This window comes from Suillus subaureus, assembly GCF_016647635.1.
Source record: "Suillus subaureus strain MN1 chromosome Unknown BJ212scaffold_346, whole genome shotgun sequence".
NCBI classification, from domain to species: domain Eukaryota; kingdom Fungi; phylum Basidiomycota; class Agaricomycetes; order Boletales; family Suillaceae; genus Suillus; species Suillus subaureus.
The window spans coordinates 5,560-18,901 of NW_024538902.1; the positions used below are offsets into that span (position 1 = coordinate 5,560).

At 48.6% G+C, this 13,342-nt stretch overlaps 1 protein-coding gene across 1 annotated transcript; it reads left to right on the forward strand.

Annotated features, from left to right (window-relative positions):
* The first annotated feature begins 3,764 nt into the window (after positions 1 to 3,764).
* On the forward strand, positions 3,765 to 4,271 carry BJ212DRAFT_1411712 (uncharacterized protein). The gene is made up of 2 exons (XM_041337492.1): positions 3,765 to 3,949; positions 3,992 to 4,271. Exons 1-2 carry the CDS (start codon positions 3,848 to 3,850, stop codon positions 4,256 to 4,258), a joined length of 369 nt encoding a protein of 122 aa, XP_041185181.1. The 5' UTR covers positions 3,765 to 3,847; the 3' UTR covers positions 4,259 to 4,271.
* The last annotated feature ends 9,071 nt before the right edge of the window (positions 4,272 to 13,342 follow it).

Genomic DNA, 13,342 nt, shown 5'->3' on the forward strand with positions numbered 1-13,342 from the left:
AGGTCGCGTATGTTACCGAATCTTCACAGTGGTGGAGTGGTGCTCCAATGGGCAGATTGGTTTCGAGGTTCCATAGCTGGACGGTATAGGTGTTGTGTGATGCGAGGATGTGCCCATCGAGAGATAATGAGATGGTATGGGTACCAGTATTATTGCCCGAGTCTTCAGTGAGAATTGTTGTTTGTGACCATGTGGCTGTGTCGAATTTCGTGATTTTGGATCCCCCAGCAACAAGCGTTTTTCCTTTCCATGCCAAGTACAAAAATGCAACTTCGAATGTTTTGAACAGTTCGCCTGTGTTGGCGTCCCAGATTTTTAGCGTGTCCCCGCTGGTAGCAATCATCTTGTCGTCGGGTGAGTAGCAAACCACGTTCACCAACTCTCCTGCCTTGATTGGTCCGATCATTGTTGCACCGCCTTCAACATCCCGCACTCTGAATGTTCCATCGGAGGTTCCGCTCATCACTCGTTCTCCGTCTGAACTCCAGCACACAGAACGCACTCTCTCCATATACCCCGTCCATTCTTTGATGACCTTGCCCGTGTCGATGTTCCACAATCTCACTGCGCCATCCGAACTCCCGCTTGCTACCATCTTGCCATCCGGCGACAATGCCATGGCCTTCACACTTTCATCTTTATCCTCCCATTCCTCCCCAACCTGCGTGCCCCTCTCCAAGTCCCAGACTCGAAATGAGCCATCCCATGCATAGGTGATCATCCGCTGTTCACCGGGCAAGGGCAATATGCGTCTGATACTCGTATCTATCTTAATCTTTCGGTAAGGCGTTGTCGTCAAGTTCTTGTGATTAGCAGGGGCTGGTTTCTTCATTAATTTTGTTTCGGGATCCACTTGATAGGTGCGTGGTAACTTCAACTCTTACTATCAATTGCTGTACGAATTTATCACTTACTCAGAATCCAGATATTGCACTTGACCAGAGCGAAAGCTGCGATGGAGTGGGCGTTTTCTTCCCAGAATCGAGGAAGGGTGTCGAGCTATAAGGAGCTTGTTTTCTAAGCCCCGTACGAGGTGGGCCTGCCATGCTGTATCTTCGTGTTTTGCCTCACAGCTTCGGCATGGCTATGCAGATCAGGCGCCCAAGTCCCAGTCTTCAGTATGCGCAATAAGTTCTTCATTCCAACTGACCTCCCAGAATTGCGTTTCGTAGTCTTGTTATCGACCAAATCTCTTATATGTCTCGACTCGTGCAATGCGATTCTTGTTGTTTATCCCCTCATGTTGCAATTCTGGTCGCGTGGATTGCCTGACACATCATTCTATCCTCTCCGATCCTCGCCTTCAATGTCCTACATATGCTGTTAGTCGTCGTCACCGCGCCAGCTAAATGTCAATCTTGCTCTTACCTTCCTAGCCTTTTCCCGACTCTAACCCCCCATAATCTAACGAAGGTGTCTCCTGACTCAGTGATGGCGCGTTACCTAAGGCATCTTCCCTCTCCGCCACCAGCAAGATGATTTCTCAAACGTCTATCGCCCCGTCTGCTGGGGATGATTGTGCATCGGATGTATCCTGGTGCTGTGACTGTTGCTCACGCAAGTAGTCGATTCCTGTTCAATTCTATCGCTGTGAATTAATAGAAGATTGTTCAACGACCGATAACACTAGGGCTAATGACGGCGGAAAGGACCAGTGTTGCGTCCTATGTCGCAAGTCTTCTATGGACATTGTTGTGCATAGCATGTACGGTGCCTTGTTTCGCACATCTAAGTTGCGCCTGAAATCTGACAGTGCGAGCTTACACTGGCACATGCGGACATAAACCCAATGCTCACATTTGACAGCGTCAGATAGCCTTCATAGAACGTACATAACGTCCTGCATCACATGGTAAGCTATTGCTGTAAGAGATGACAAACCACGATATTTACCTGCAGAAACTCCATTAGAAAATTGGGGACAATACCGATTAGAAGTTTGCACATGCATAGTCGTGTCCTAGTGATTAGGATTCTTGCCACGGCACCTTCCACCTCCACCTACTCTCGCTCCGCATCTTTGAGTCAACTCCAAAGATGCGGAGCGAGGATGATAATGAAGCCTAACAGGACCTGGCCTGTGCCGACACGAGTAAACTCAGGTCTTCCATATTTACCGACTTCAGCACAAGGCGGCCCTCGTAGAGCTTGTGTCTTGCGGCACACGATAAGTCAGTGGTTATACTTCAACGATATGATATATAACATTTCCTTCTGAGAATCCTAGAGAAACTCACACCATTCTTGGATGCAAGGTTGCAACGCAACCAGCGCGAAGTTGATCAAGTTTAAGACCCACCTGAGGGGCGCCTTTAACTCGATCACTCCCGCGTTGGCATACTATTTGGAGCGATACCCACCAGAAGCAGTTGGATTGACATATTCCGGGTACCAGACGAGGCTTGAAAGGACTGTCCTTGAGGGGGCTTGTGATGAATCGATGTCACAAGCTCCCACAGGGCCAATCATCCCTAACTCACTATGAGCAAATCAGTAGGTCGAATAGAGCAAGAGTGTTGTTGAGGAGTTGGAGGTGGGTGGGTTCACAACTCATACTGTTGGCGACCTTATATACGTATCGCAGGTGTTTGCATTGACCACGCTTGATTCACACCAGTGTGAGTGTATTTTTATTTATTCATTGTTAGCTGCAAGGCTTTGCCACGCCTCAGAGTGAGACATTTCCGCAATAATGTTTGTGTCTAAAGCACAATGGCGGTAGCCTACTGGCAGCCTGGTAATTCGACAGAGATTCCACATCGACAATAAAGCGTCATCCTTGTGTGTTTTGATCACAAGATCAATAAGCTGGCGATGTTTGACTGGTTGGAAATCCGGCAAGTCCACATCCAGCACAAGATCTTAACGGGTTTCGCGTATCTTTAGCTAGGTGTAGCATTGACCATACGATGATCAATGTCAAGTTACCGAGCCACGTGTTCATTTACAATATTATTGATAGAAATTATTCAAAATTCAATTAATTGTCAGGTGATGATAACACCAGACGATCGAGACGCAAAGTGACCTCGAACGAATTACATCCAGTATAAACCTCGAACTGTATATTCGAGCTAGTGATGTGCACGGCCCGGCTTCAAGCCGTGGGCCGAGCCAGGCCGGGCCCAATTAGGCCGGGCCAAGTGACGCTTTGGCCCGGCCTGGAATTCTGGAAAGCCGAAGCCGGCGGCCTGAGCCGCGGCTCTAAGCTACCTCTGTACTACTATCGATGATGACAAGAGACCAAAAATGAGATGGAATGCCGCTCTTTTCTTCACTTTCTGAAGCAGGATTTTCCAACACTCTGGATTCACTCTTCCAATTTCAGACCCAAACCCCCAGAAGTGCTCGACAGCTTCACAGAAATATTGATTCAACAATCACGGGCATCTTCTCAGGGCGCGGTCAGTGCCACCCTTCTTTTTTTTTTTTTAGACAATTGATATGTAATTGTGGCAACTGACGAAGTCTAGTTCTACAAGTACGCACTATAGCGGAGTTCTACGAACTCCGGGTGCCACCCTTCTTCGCTTCTGAGGTCTTGACATGTCTTGCTCGACATTGAGCCGACTTCTTAAACAGGTCTGTCAAAAACTCGAAGGGATGCGGTGCTTGGAATAAGCTGCGACATTTTACTAGAGGTTGATGGTGTTGAGCGTGGCCGAGGGATTGTGGACGCCTTTCTCTAAGCTGCAGAGGTGCGTGTATGGTGTGTTTTTATGCTGCTAACTACTTCGTTTACATAGATACCCAAGACATAAACCTTTCTCCCTCGTCCATTTCTTGCCCTCTTCCACTCCTTGTCTTATTCTGGTGCCTTCTGGTGTCGTTCCCATATGTCTGAGCCATGTCAGCATTCACTGATGTGCGCTGGGCATGTGCGCTAAGCACTAGCGGCTGTTGGAATCGGGTGGGGGTAGTAGATAGTAGTTTGGATGGTGCTGGTTGTGTTGTTGGTGTCTTGTCCTTCTTATGCTGACCATCTTTCTAGAAGATCCAGCGCCATACACTCATTCGCATTCCGACAGTTTCGGCGACGTTCTCGCATGTTTGCATTCATTTGCATATGTTTCTGCCACTGTATTCAGTTTGGATGCATTCGCAGACGTTCTTATGCATTGGTGTTCATTTGCAAATGCTTCCAGACATTTTTGCATATCTGTACTTGTTTTTACAACTACCTGCATGTATCTGCACATATTTGTGCAATATTTATTCAGTTCTCGGTTCTCGTCTAACCTCCTCTGAACCAGACTGAACTGGACTGCAGCAGTACTAACATTGTCATTGTCATTGAGTCACTCCTGGAGTCATGACCATCGCACTGCCTCGTGTCCTACCCGGCCAGCTCCCGCTGGCCCATCCTACCTCCCCTCCCATTGCACAGGTGAGTACTCCAAGTTCATACTTGCAGTTTTACATTTACAGTACTCGGGCCGCGGCTCAGGCCAGAGCCGAGCCAAAGCCAGCCGTCACTGGCGGCTTTGGCCCGGCCTGGATTTTTTGCAAGCCCAAGCCGTCTGAAGCCAGGCCGAAGCCGCGGCTTTCGAGTCAAGCCGGGCCGGAACATCACTAGCCGCCATTGTGCTTTAGACACAAACACTGTTGCGGAAATGTCTCACTCTGAGGCGTGGCAAAGCCTTGCAGCTAACAGTGAATAAATAAAAATACACTCACACTGGTGTAAATCAAGCGTGGTCAATGCAAACACCTGCGATACGTATATAAGGTCGCCAACAGTGTGAGTTGTAAACCCACCCACCTCCAACTCCTCAATACCACTCTTGCTCTATTCGACCTACTGATTTGCTCATAGCAAGTTAGGGATGATTGGCCTTGTGGGAGCTTGTGACATTGATTCATCACAAGCCCCCTCAAGGACAGTCCTCTCAAGCCTCGTCTGGTACCCGGAATATGTCAATGCAACTGCTTCTGGTGAGCATCGCTCCAAATTTGAGTTGACATGAGATACGACTGGCGTCGGACCGAAGGGTTAGTAGCGTAGACTTCAACCGTACTCGTCCGCAACATAGGGCGGTCCTTCGTCTCCACCGCGAGTTAGTGCACTCTGGTGGGCCCAATAAGGGGGCCAACATACTTGTGTACATGCAGCGTTGATCTGGACTAGTCTCCTTCAAGGGACGGATAATGTACATAATTTTTGCGACATAATCATTGAAATATCATCTACATCATCGTCAATATCCTCTCAGCAGTTCGTCTCCGAATTCTCCCTCTTCAGCAGGCGTAGGTGAAGCACTAATGAATGGCGTCAGGGGTGTCAATGGTGGCGAAAGGGTGACGGGCAAGGTATGGTGTTGGGAGTCTGTCATTGACCTATTGTCCGTCGCAAAATTAAACGCTGGTGTCAGGTACGCTGACAGGTTGTCAGACCGCAATCGAGAAGGTGCTGGACTGATCCTCAGACTTGACGGTCTCCAATCTTCACACACGCTGTGATGCTGTTGCTCCTCGGGAGTCACGGGGGACGACGGGAAGCGGAGGTTAGGCGACAAGCTGAAGCCCGACGGCGAATAAGGTGGTAAGGGAGACAGTTCTCCCATGCAGCCCTCTCTTTCCCTGTTATTTGTCTCCTCCCTTGTCAGCAAAGCAGGATCGATCTGGTTAATTTGTACGTTCTGAGTGCAGACTGGGCTCGACAGTTGAAGACGCTGTAGTTCAGGGGGGAGCGAATCCGAGATGTTTTCGGGCCACAGAGCGGGCAGCCTGTACTGGTCGTCCATCGTGTCGTCCCGGTATGCTTCTGCCAGACATGGTAAGTCACCTGGCTTCGCATCGGAATGACTGCACAGACTCGCAAGGTCCAAGGCCAGTGGATGCAAGCCAACGGGAATTTGCCTCAAATGTATGCCGTTGAGGTCTTCCAGCCGTGAATCAAGCAAGGGTGGTCGGGGACGCAAGAGTAGCTTAGAGCTTCGCAAGTACAAGGACGGTGAAGGGGTGGACGGAGAGCCGTTTGTAGTGTCAAGGGAACAGGAGACATCCCCAGTTTGATCGAGTGGGGATTGATCAAGTGGACCTCCGGAAAACTGCCAACCTGTTTCAGGGGAACCTGACCGGCACAGCGAACCTTTGGTTTCCTCAACTTGCTCCTCATTCAGCTCGCGCGAGGACATCTTCCCCTGGACTAGTGCAATAAGTTCTGGGTTTCCGCTCCGTTTGAAGGTACATGTAGGACAAGCTTTGACGAACTGTGCAGTAAGCTCTTTTGGGACCCATGAGTAGTGCTGGCGGATTATAGCGCAGGTTTTGTCCCGACCGCCGTGGTTGGACTCTTCATGGCAGTAGCAGAAAAGTTCGTATAGCTGCTCCTGAACCGCGACCGGTCTGTTCTCATGGAGGATAACAACTGGTACTTCGTTGTCGCCATCCTCTGTGTCGGGCGTGCTGAGCGTGAACATCTTGCGGACCCAGAAGCGAAACTGTGGTGTCCCGATAGTGCATGCGTCCGGTTGGTGTAGTACATCCCAGATCTTGTCGAACATGCACTGAGATATGAGGGCCTTGTCACGCTTCCGCGGGGACAGCGACTGTAGGTATGCCATCTCTATACGTTTGTACTGAGCGTATGTAGGAAATCCAGGTTTGTCCGCCGTAACTAAGATTGGTGAGGGAAGGCATTCGTCACCGTCCTGGTCATCGGAAAGTGCAGGACTGGAAGAATGCGGAAGCCGCTCGTATGACTTTGATCCGGACCGAGCGCGAGATTTTCGCTTTCGTGAGACAGCGGGCATTACAAAAATGATTTCTTTTGTAGGTTAAAAGAACGTGAAGTAGCTGTGAGGGGATGGTGGTAAATGACACAGGACGATAAGGGTCGAATAAGCTAGCGGCTGACCGTGACGCGATTCCTCACGTGATTGAAAATCAACGAATCAAATATTGTGATTATAAGTATCTATACCAAAGGTAAGTAACAGTCGTGAATGTAATGAGGATATGTGCAAAATTATGACGTGCAAAGTCCATGTGCAAGAACCGTCAGTAAAATGTGTGTGGTGCAAGAATGATATGCAATGAAATAGCCCGAATCCCCATAAGCAAATGATGCTGTATGTCGTGAATGTACGGATGGCGTGGATAAGTGCTCAACACCCTCCGTTCAATCTGTTCTTAGGTACTGTCTGATTATAGTTCGGGAAGCTCCACCCAGTCAGATTAAAGTTGGTATAAGCTTCCTTGTATCTGAAAATGTTTAGCAAACCTCAAAAGTCTTGGTTGGGATCGGGACTTACGTCTCGATGTAAGTGGCGGTCGGGAATTCGGGGGGATCACACCCAATGTTGTGTGCATTTGAGGGTTGATAGACGCGAATATAGTCAATCAACATGGTCGTGGGGAACTGGAGGTTCTCGAAATCAATCCCCCCGAAATTGAGTGAGAATCCAAGGTTGGCAATGATATACTACATAGTGTGGTCAGTATTTTCATGCTCGCTGCGAGAAAAGTTGTTATGATACCATTGGCTCCTGAGGGATGATACGTGCACCAATCTCGGTCTCAGTATCAGGCCCAAGTCCACCAGAATAAATTGTCCAGACGGCCTGGCCGCTACTGATCCAAGTGATGTATCCAGCATCGAACCTGAAGATATATGTGAGCAGAGCGTAGATTGTGGTCGGACTTCTCCAAACCCTGGTTTGTATTCAAACCCATAGATGCTGTAGCAACCCTTATCTAGCTCGTAGCAGTCTTGGTCCGTGAGCGAGAGACCACTAGTAGTTTGTTGATACGCTCCTGCAATGCAACTGTTGGGTACAAATTGGGCATGAAGAATGAGCGCATACCCCCATGGTAAGGATTCAGGACAGTCATGTCTGAATTATAAATCTGTAGATTGTCGGAAGTGTTCAACCATTTGTATCCCGCCTGAGAGAGTCAATAACAACCCAAATAACCACAATCCAGACCTACATTGAAAGGAGCCCATTGTGCTGATTGGGAGACCTTCATGAATTTGTGAGTCAACGCTGATTGAAACTTGGAGTAAGCGAACCTTCCCAATCCCACCATCGACTGTCGCCTCGAAGATATCGATCTCCGGCGCGGAACGGCCGACATAGTCGCCGTTTGCACGGACTGGACCGGGATGTGATTCACCAGGGCAGGTACAAGCTGACAGTCGTTGACCAGGTAAAAATGACTGCAAAAGATAAATGAAGATCTAGGACGAAAATTCGTGCAGCGAACTAACTAAGACGTCACCATGGTTAGGATCGCCGTTCTGTACAGCAGCGAGCGGTTTGGATGTCCCAGGATAAGTTTGATTTGGTAACGTGCCAACGTCACAGCTGTCATATGAGTATGGCCACTGGAATAGTCTGATTAATATGACCTCTTCGATAGAGGTTTACACACCAATCCTTCTAAACTAGCACCGAAACCTGCACGACCTTTGGCAATGGTTGGTTTAAATACTCAAAGCGACGAGACAACAATGCACGAACCTAGATTTCCCATTGTCCAGCTTGATAGAAAACATTAATCACGTTCCCATATTGAAAAATCTAAACTCACACAGCAGGCCAAAGACCACTTTAATGGCAGGTGTTCAGCAGGACGCAATGATCTTAGAGCAGCTTACTTACTGGACATTGTTAGATCCCGGTAGGATAACGGAAGCTACATCTCAGTGATCAGCAGATATCGGCAGTAAACAACACATGTAGCTTACTCTCAATGAGGCCACCTGTGAAACAGAATTTATTCCTTTAGGCACTCGTTAGTGTCGAAGGTAACATAGAATCGAACTCGTTACCATGTTTGGACCTACAAGATACTACGTCCCTCAGTATGCCATGATGAGATGATCTTGGCTTACCATGCCTGACTTGTACGTAAGATTGTGGTTCGAAGCAGGATCAACCTTTGCCAACGTGATTTGCAATGCGCCCCCTTTCGTCGTTACTTGGCTTGGATCGTACCATTCCAAATCATCCTGTTCGATGTTTTCAGTCCCATACAATCTATCTGCGCGACCTTGACTGACCGTGCCCCAGTAGTGCAAGTTTGGAGCCTCCCAGTATGGATCGTCTCCAGGATAAAATGACCGTCCTTCAACTTGAAACTCGTCAGAGAAAACAAGGTCCCACATGTCGTTTTGGTTCATATACGATGCCTTCGTGTAGGCTTCCTTCGGAGTATCGACGTCTATGACGCCACGGTTGCCAGGCATCGATGGAATCTGCCCCGTTGCGTTGGTGCCACCGAGATTGAATCCATTCTGAGGAGTTGGCTTCTTCCTAGACAAGTGGCTGATTATTGGGAACACTTTGCCCAAGAATATCAGCTGCCGAATCCTACATGCATCTAATACTGAGATGCACTAACTTACCGAGGCTATTGGGGGAATGTCAGTACACGCATGTTTGTGTAGTAGGTGGCATAACTTACAATAACATAAGCATCGATGCGACTAAGAGAAACAGGCATCCCAGGTTTGCAATCCCTCGCGCAGTGAAAATGTGGCCTCCCTTATCACTTTTGAGATCACGCTTTGGGTCTGGAGTGTGAAGGTAATCGTCTGGTTCAGGTGTGCCTACATGCAGGGCACTCGTGCCCCAGTCTTCTGGATTGAGGTTGCAAGGAATACTACAGACAGATGTCACAAATGGCACAGATTATAGGGAAGAGCATTGGCATACTTTGTCGGCGAGCGAATTCTATCCGCGAGTTTAATCGACCGAGGACATTAGGTATTATTTCTAAAACTTACTTCATACGTCGACGGACTTGGAGACCTGCTTGGTCCTGCAAATCCCATGTCATATTCGCTCGCTGTTGACGACGACCTGGAACGACCTTGTGCCCTGGGAGGTAGCAAGCTAGTCGACGAGGCGCCATATTCCTGTCGCAGTAGCGGAGAGTTCATGTCGTAACAGTGAAAGAACCAGCTTTGCGCTGCCGTTTAGGTTGTCTCAGGGTACGTAGAGTAAAGAACGTGGTGCAAAAGAACGTGTAGTTAGAAGATGGTCAGTGTGTCGGGTAGACTGGGCAAATTGTATTGAAATTGATGCCCGACAATTCGTAAGGTTTCTCATTCCGTAATGTCCATCAATTCCGTGTGATTGTGTGAAAAGTGAACGAAGCTCTGGCAGCGGCATATGTACTTAGCATGTTCTGCAGTAATGACAATTGATGAGAGGTATACATGGAATGTCGTATGGGACTGCATGTCATTGTGCCTCATCATGTTGAAGGACCGCATCAGCAAGATCATCTGCCTTGGGGTTTCTTGCGGTTACTGCCACCGATAACTTCAAAGTCTGTTGGAGAAAGGATTCCGTAGTAGGTCCTATCGCAGCAACTTTGACATGATGATGTTCTGAAAGTTTGGCGCAATCCTCCGTGCTCGGATTGACCGCAGGCAGAGCGAAATGATTCCGTAGGATTGGCGTCACGAATTCAGCTGCCGAAGGGGCGAAGTAGACGATCCATCCCCAGGATAATCCCTCCTCTGTATGGATTTCAAAGTGCTGCATATCTAAGGCTGAGAAATACTTTCCTTTGAGACGTTCTAAGGCAAGCGATAAATCGTGAGGAAACATGATGAGCCTTTTGTGGCATAGACCTGGAGTGGGTCTAATGCAACACCAGCCGACTCCAAAATCCTCGGCAATGTGTCGCGATTTTTATCTCCAGTGAGGTAGAGAAGTTTTCTACTTGTTCCATCCGAGGGAAGATCTTTGAGTATGAATCCGGCAAGGCGTTCCGCAGTCCCCGTCTCTGAGCCGCCTCGAATATCTCTAGGTGTATACAGAGGTATCTTCTCACAAAGATCACGAAGCGCGACCGATGTAGCTTCTCCAACTGCATAGAACGGCACAGACCACCAGTCTGTTTGGTTGTGAGGTCCGATACGATGCGTTTATCCAATGAACCATACCAAATTCAGGCTTGAGAGGTGTGTTGTTATCAGCAATGATCAACGATCGAGCAGCTTCGGACCACGCCTCAACGGCTCGCTGGCTCGTGATTATGACTCCAGAAAGGCTCTGCTTCTCTGGACCGATGCTCAATCTGCGTGCTAGCTCCTCGCGGCAAACTATGACGGTTTCTAGCACCGGAACTGATATTGGATGGTATCCGCGAGATCTGAAAGCATTCTCATATCGATCCGGGCTGTCTTGATTGGCAGCTCTCAGAAGCAGGACATTCGACATTGGACCGTGCCAGTGTGTTGATAAAGGGTGTTTATGATGTGATATGAAGAATCTGTAGAATCTGTACTAATCATGAGAACATGCCCGATCAGTACTACTCAGTCGTCGTACGTCAGCACGAGATCAACTACCGCATGGAGTCTTCCCACTGCCAGCGGGCCGGCGCTACTACTTGTATATCACGACCCCTTATTTAACCCGAGTCTTCAGCAGGTTTCGAATAGATTACGATGGCTAAGCCAGAACTCTGGTCGTCGACCGTGGTGCAAACCCTCTTCGCTCGTTCACCTCCCGCTCCGCTCTCGCCGAAGGGTATATGGCGCCAGGATCTAACAGCTCAGATCAACCAGCTGTCAGCTAATCTCAACGTCAGAGCAGGTAAGTATTCAACTCGTCAAGGTGATTAGAAACCTCTGTTCATGCCGATACCAGTTCTCCACCTGCTTAATGATGATTTCAATGGCTGCCACGAGCTTGTACAAACCCAAGAAGGCAATCCCTATTCTGATCACTTGCACTCGATCGCTCATAGGCGTGAGCCCGACTACGAGAACTCCAAGTGGGCTTGTCTGATATGTCCTATGCGCGGCTGACCACTATTGCCTCAGGTATTGGATTGCGAGCTTCTCTCATGAGCACTTGACGGAGATATACTCGCCTGGCGGCACCATTACTCAGGCCAAGCAGGAAATGACCAAGTTTGTAGATGCTTTACAATCTGTTGAGGCTTCCGGAAATGGGGTCGCGGACCACGAGAAGAGGCAGTGGGAAGAAATGACGAAGCTTGCGAGAATCCTGATTGACTCGGAATAAGAACCTCAGCTTTGAAATATAGACTTGTGATTGTGCGTGGAAGTTGGTGTGCTAGCACTCGCCACAACTTGTACCCTGTAATATCTGCTCATGAACCACTGTTAGTCGGGCTCTGAAAGATAAGGCTGATGTCGCGTGGAGGCCGCCACGCAGGTTCATAATTACTTGTATCACGCTCTCGAGCAGTGCGTTAGGTGTATATTTGGTTCGGGAACATCCTGTGTGAACCGCTACTCCTGCTCCCGACCACCGATGATACTAATAATCTTCTCATAGGTCGTGAACACGATGCCTCCGCTCATCTATAGAAGTAAAATTTGAATAACCTCAGCGTCACATAATGAAAAACACGCACAACTAATCTAGCCAGTCGCGGCGTTGTACCAGTCCAAAACCGGAAGATTCCCTCCTCAGTCAAGATCCTATATCCACAGTGGAATGAGTTACGGTACTGCTGGCGCGCTGATAGTGACTGCATCCGCGTCTTGATCACGCTATGATTATGAAAACGATGAGCTCTCATCAACACATACGGGGGCGGTGCTTACTCCAGCGGTTGTGTCATATAGACCGTCACCAAACCAGCTACTGCACCAATCCCAAACGTGATCCCTGGAGGCAACTGCCGGCCTGGTCGCGTTGTTCCCTGAACGAACTGTTTCAGAGTCGTGTATGTCGTAAAGCGTACTGCAGAGTTGGCTCCTTGACGCATCATCTAGGATTCACTATTGAGAAATACATATTATATGCATCGAAATACTCACAACGGAAAGAGCCCTCGATATATACCGAGTATGCCTTCCTGTCGAATGATAGACATCGTTCCATGAGCAAGACCACGATATTGCGGGTTTGTACGTTTGGCGTCATCAATCATTAGTTCTGAACATAAGGGACAAGAATGACAGATCGGCAGAACAAAGAGAAGCATGCGCATACTTGATAGTCTCTGAAGGGGTAACAGCAATGACGGCCTCCGTCATACCAGCTCCGAGACCAGCTATTTTCATCATCAGAGAAATGCACTTACCACACCGAGCTCACATACCAAGTAGACTCTTAGGCGCACTGACGTTGCCCTTAAAATATGCTCAGCCAATGCCTTCTTCCCGGTAACAGACCAAGATCACCTCTGCGTCTGCCAGCATGCTCTTGAAAGTGGTCATAGCTCACGAACCGAACACCAGCCTTGACTGAATTGCCTATCACGAGCGCCAAACAGCCCGAATACAGCCCTGTTACACCCTTTTCGCGCAAAGTCGAGCGGATGATAGTCAAAGGTGACTCTCGCTAGTCAAGAGATAACACACCAGTCAGTTATCATAACGGAAGAAAATAACCCCCCA

What these genes read in the sequence shown, in the direction of transcription:
- BJ212DRAFT_1411712 (XM_041337492.1), top strand. Translation starts at nt 3,848, where the DNA reads ATGTCAGCATTCACTGATGTGCGCTGGGCATGTGCGCTAAGCACTAGC. An exon ending in GTTTGGATGGTGCTGGTTGT is followed by an intron (nt 3,950 to 3,991) that starts GTTGTTGGTGTC and finishes CCATCTTTCTAG; the next exon opens with AAGATCCAGCGCCATACACT.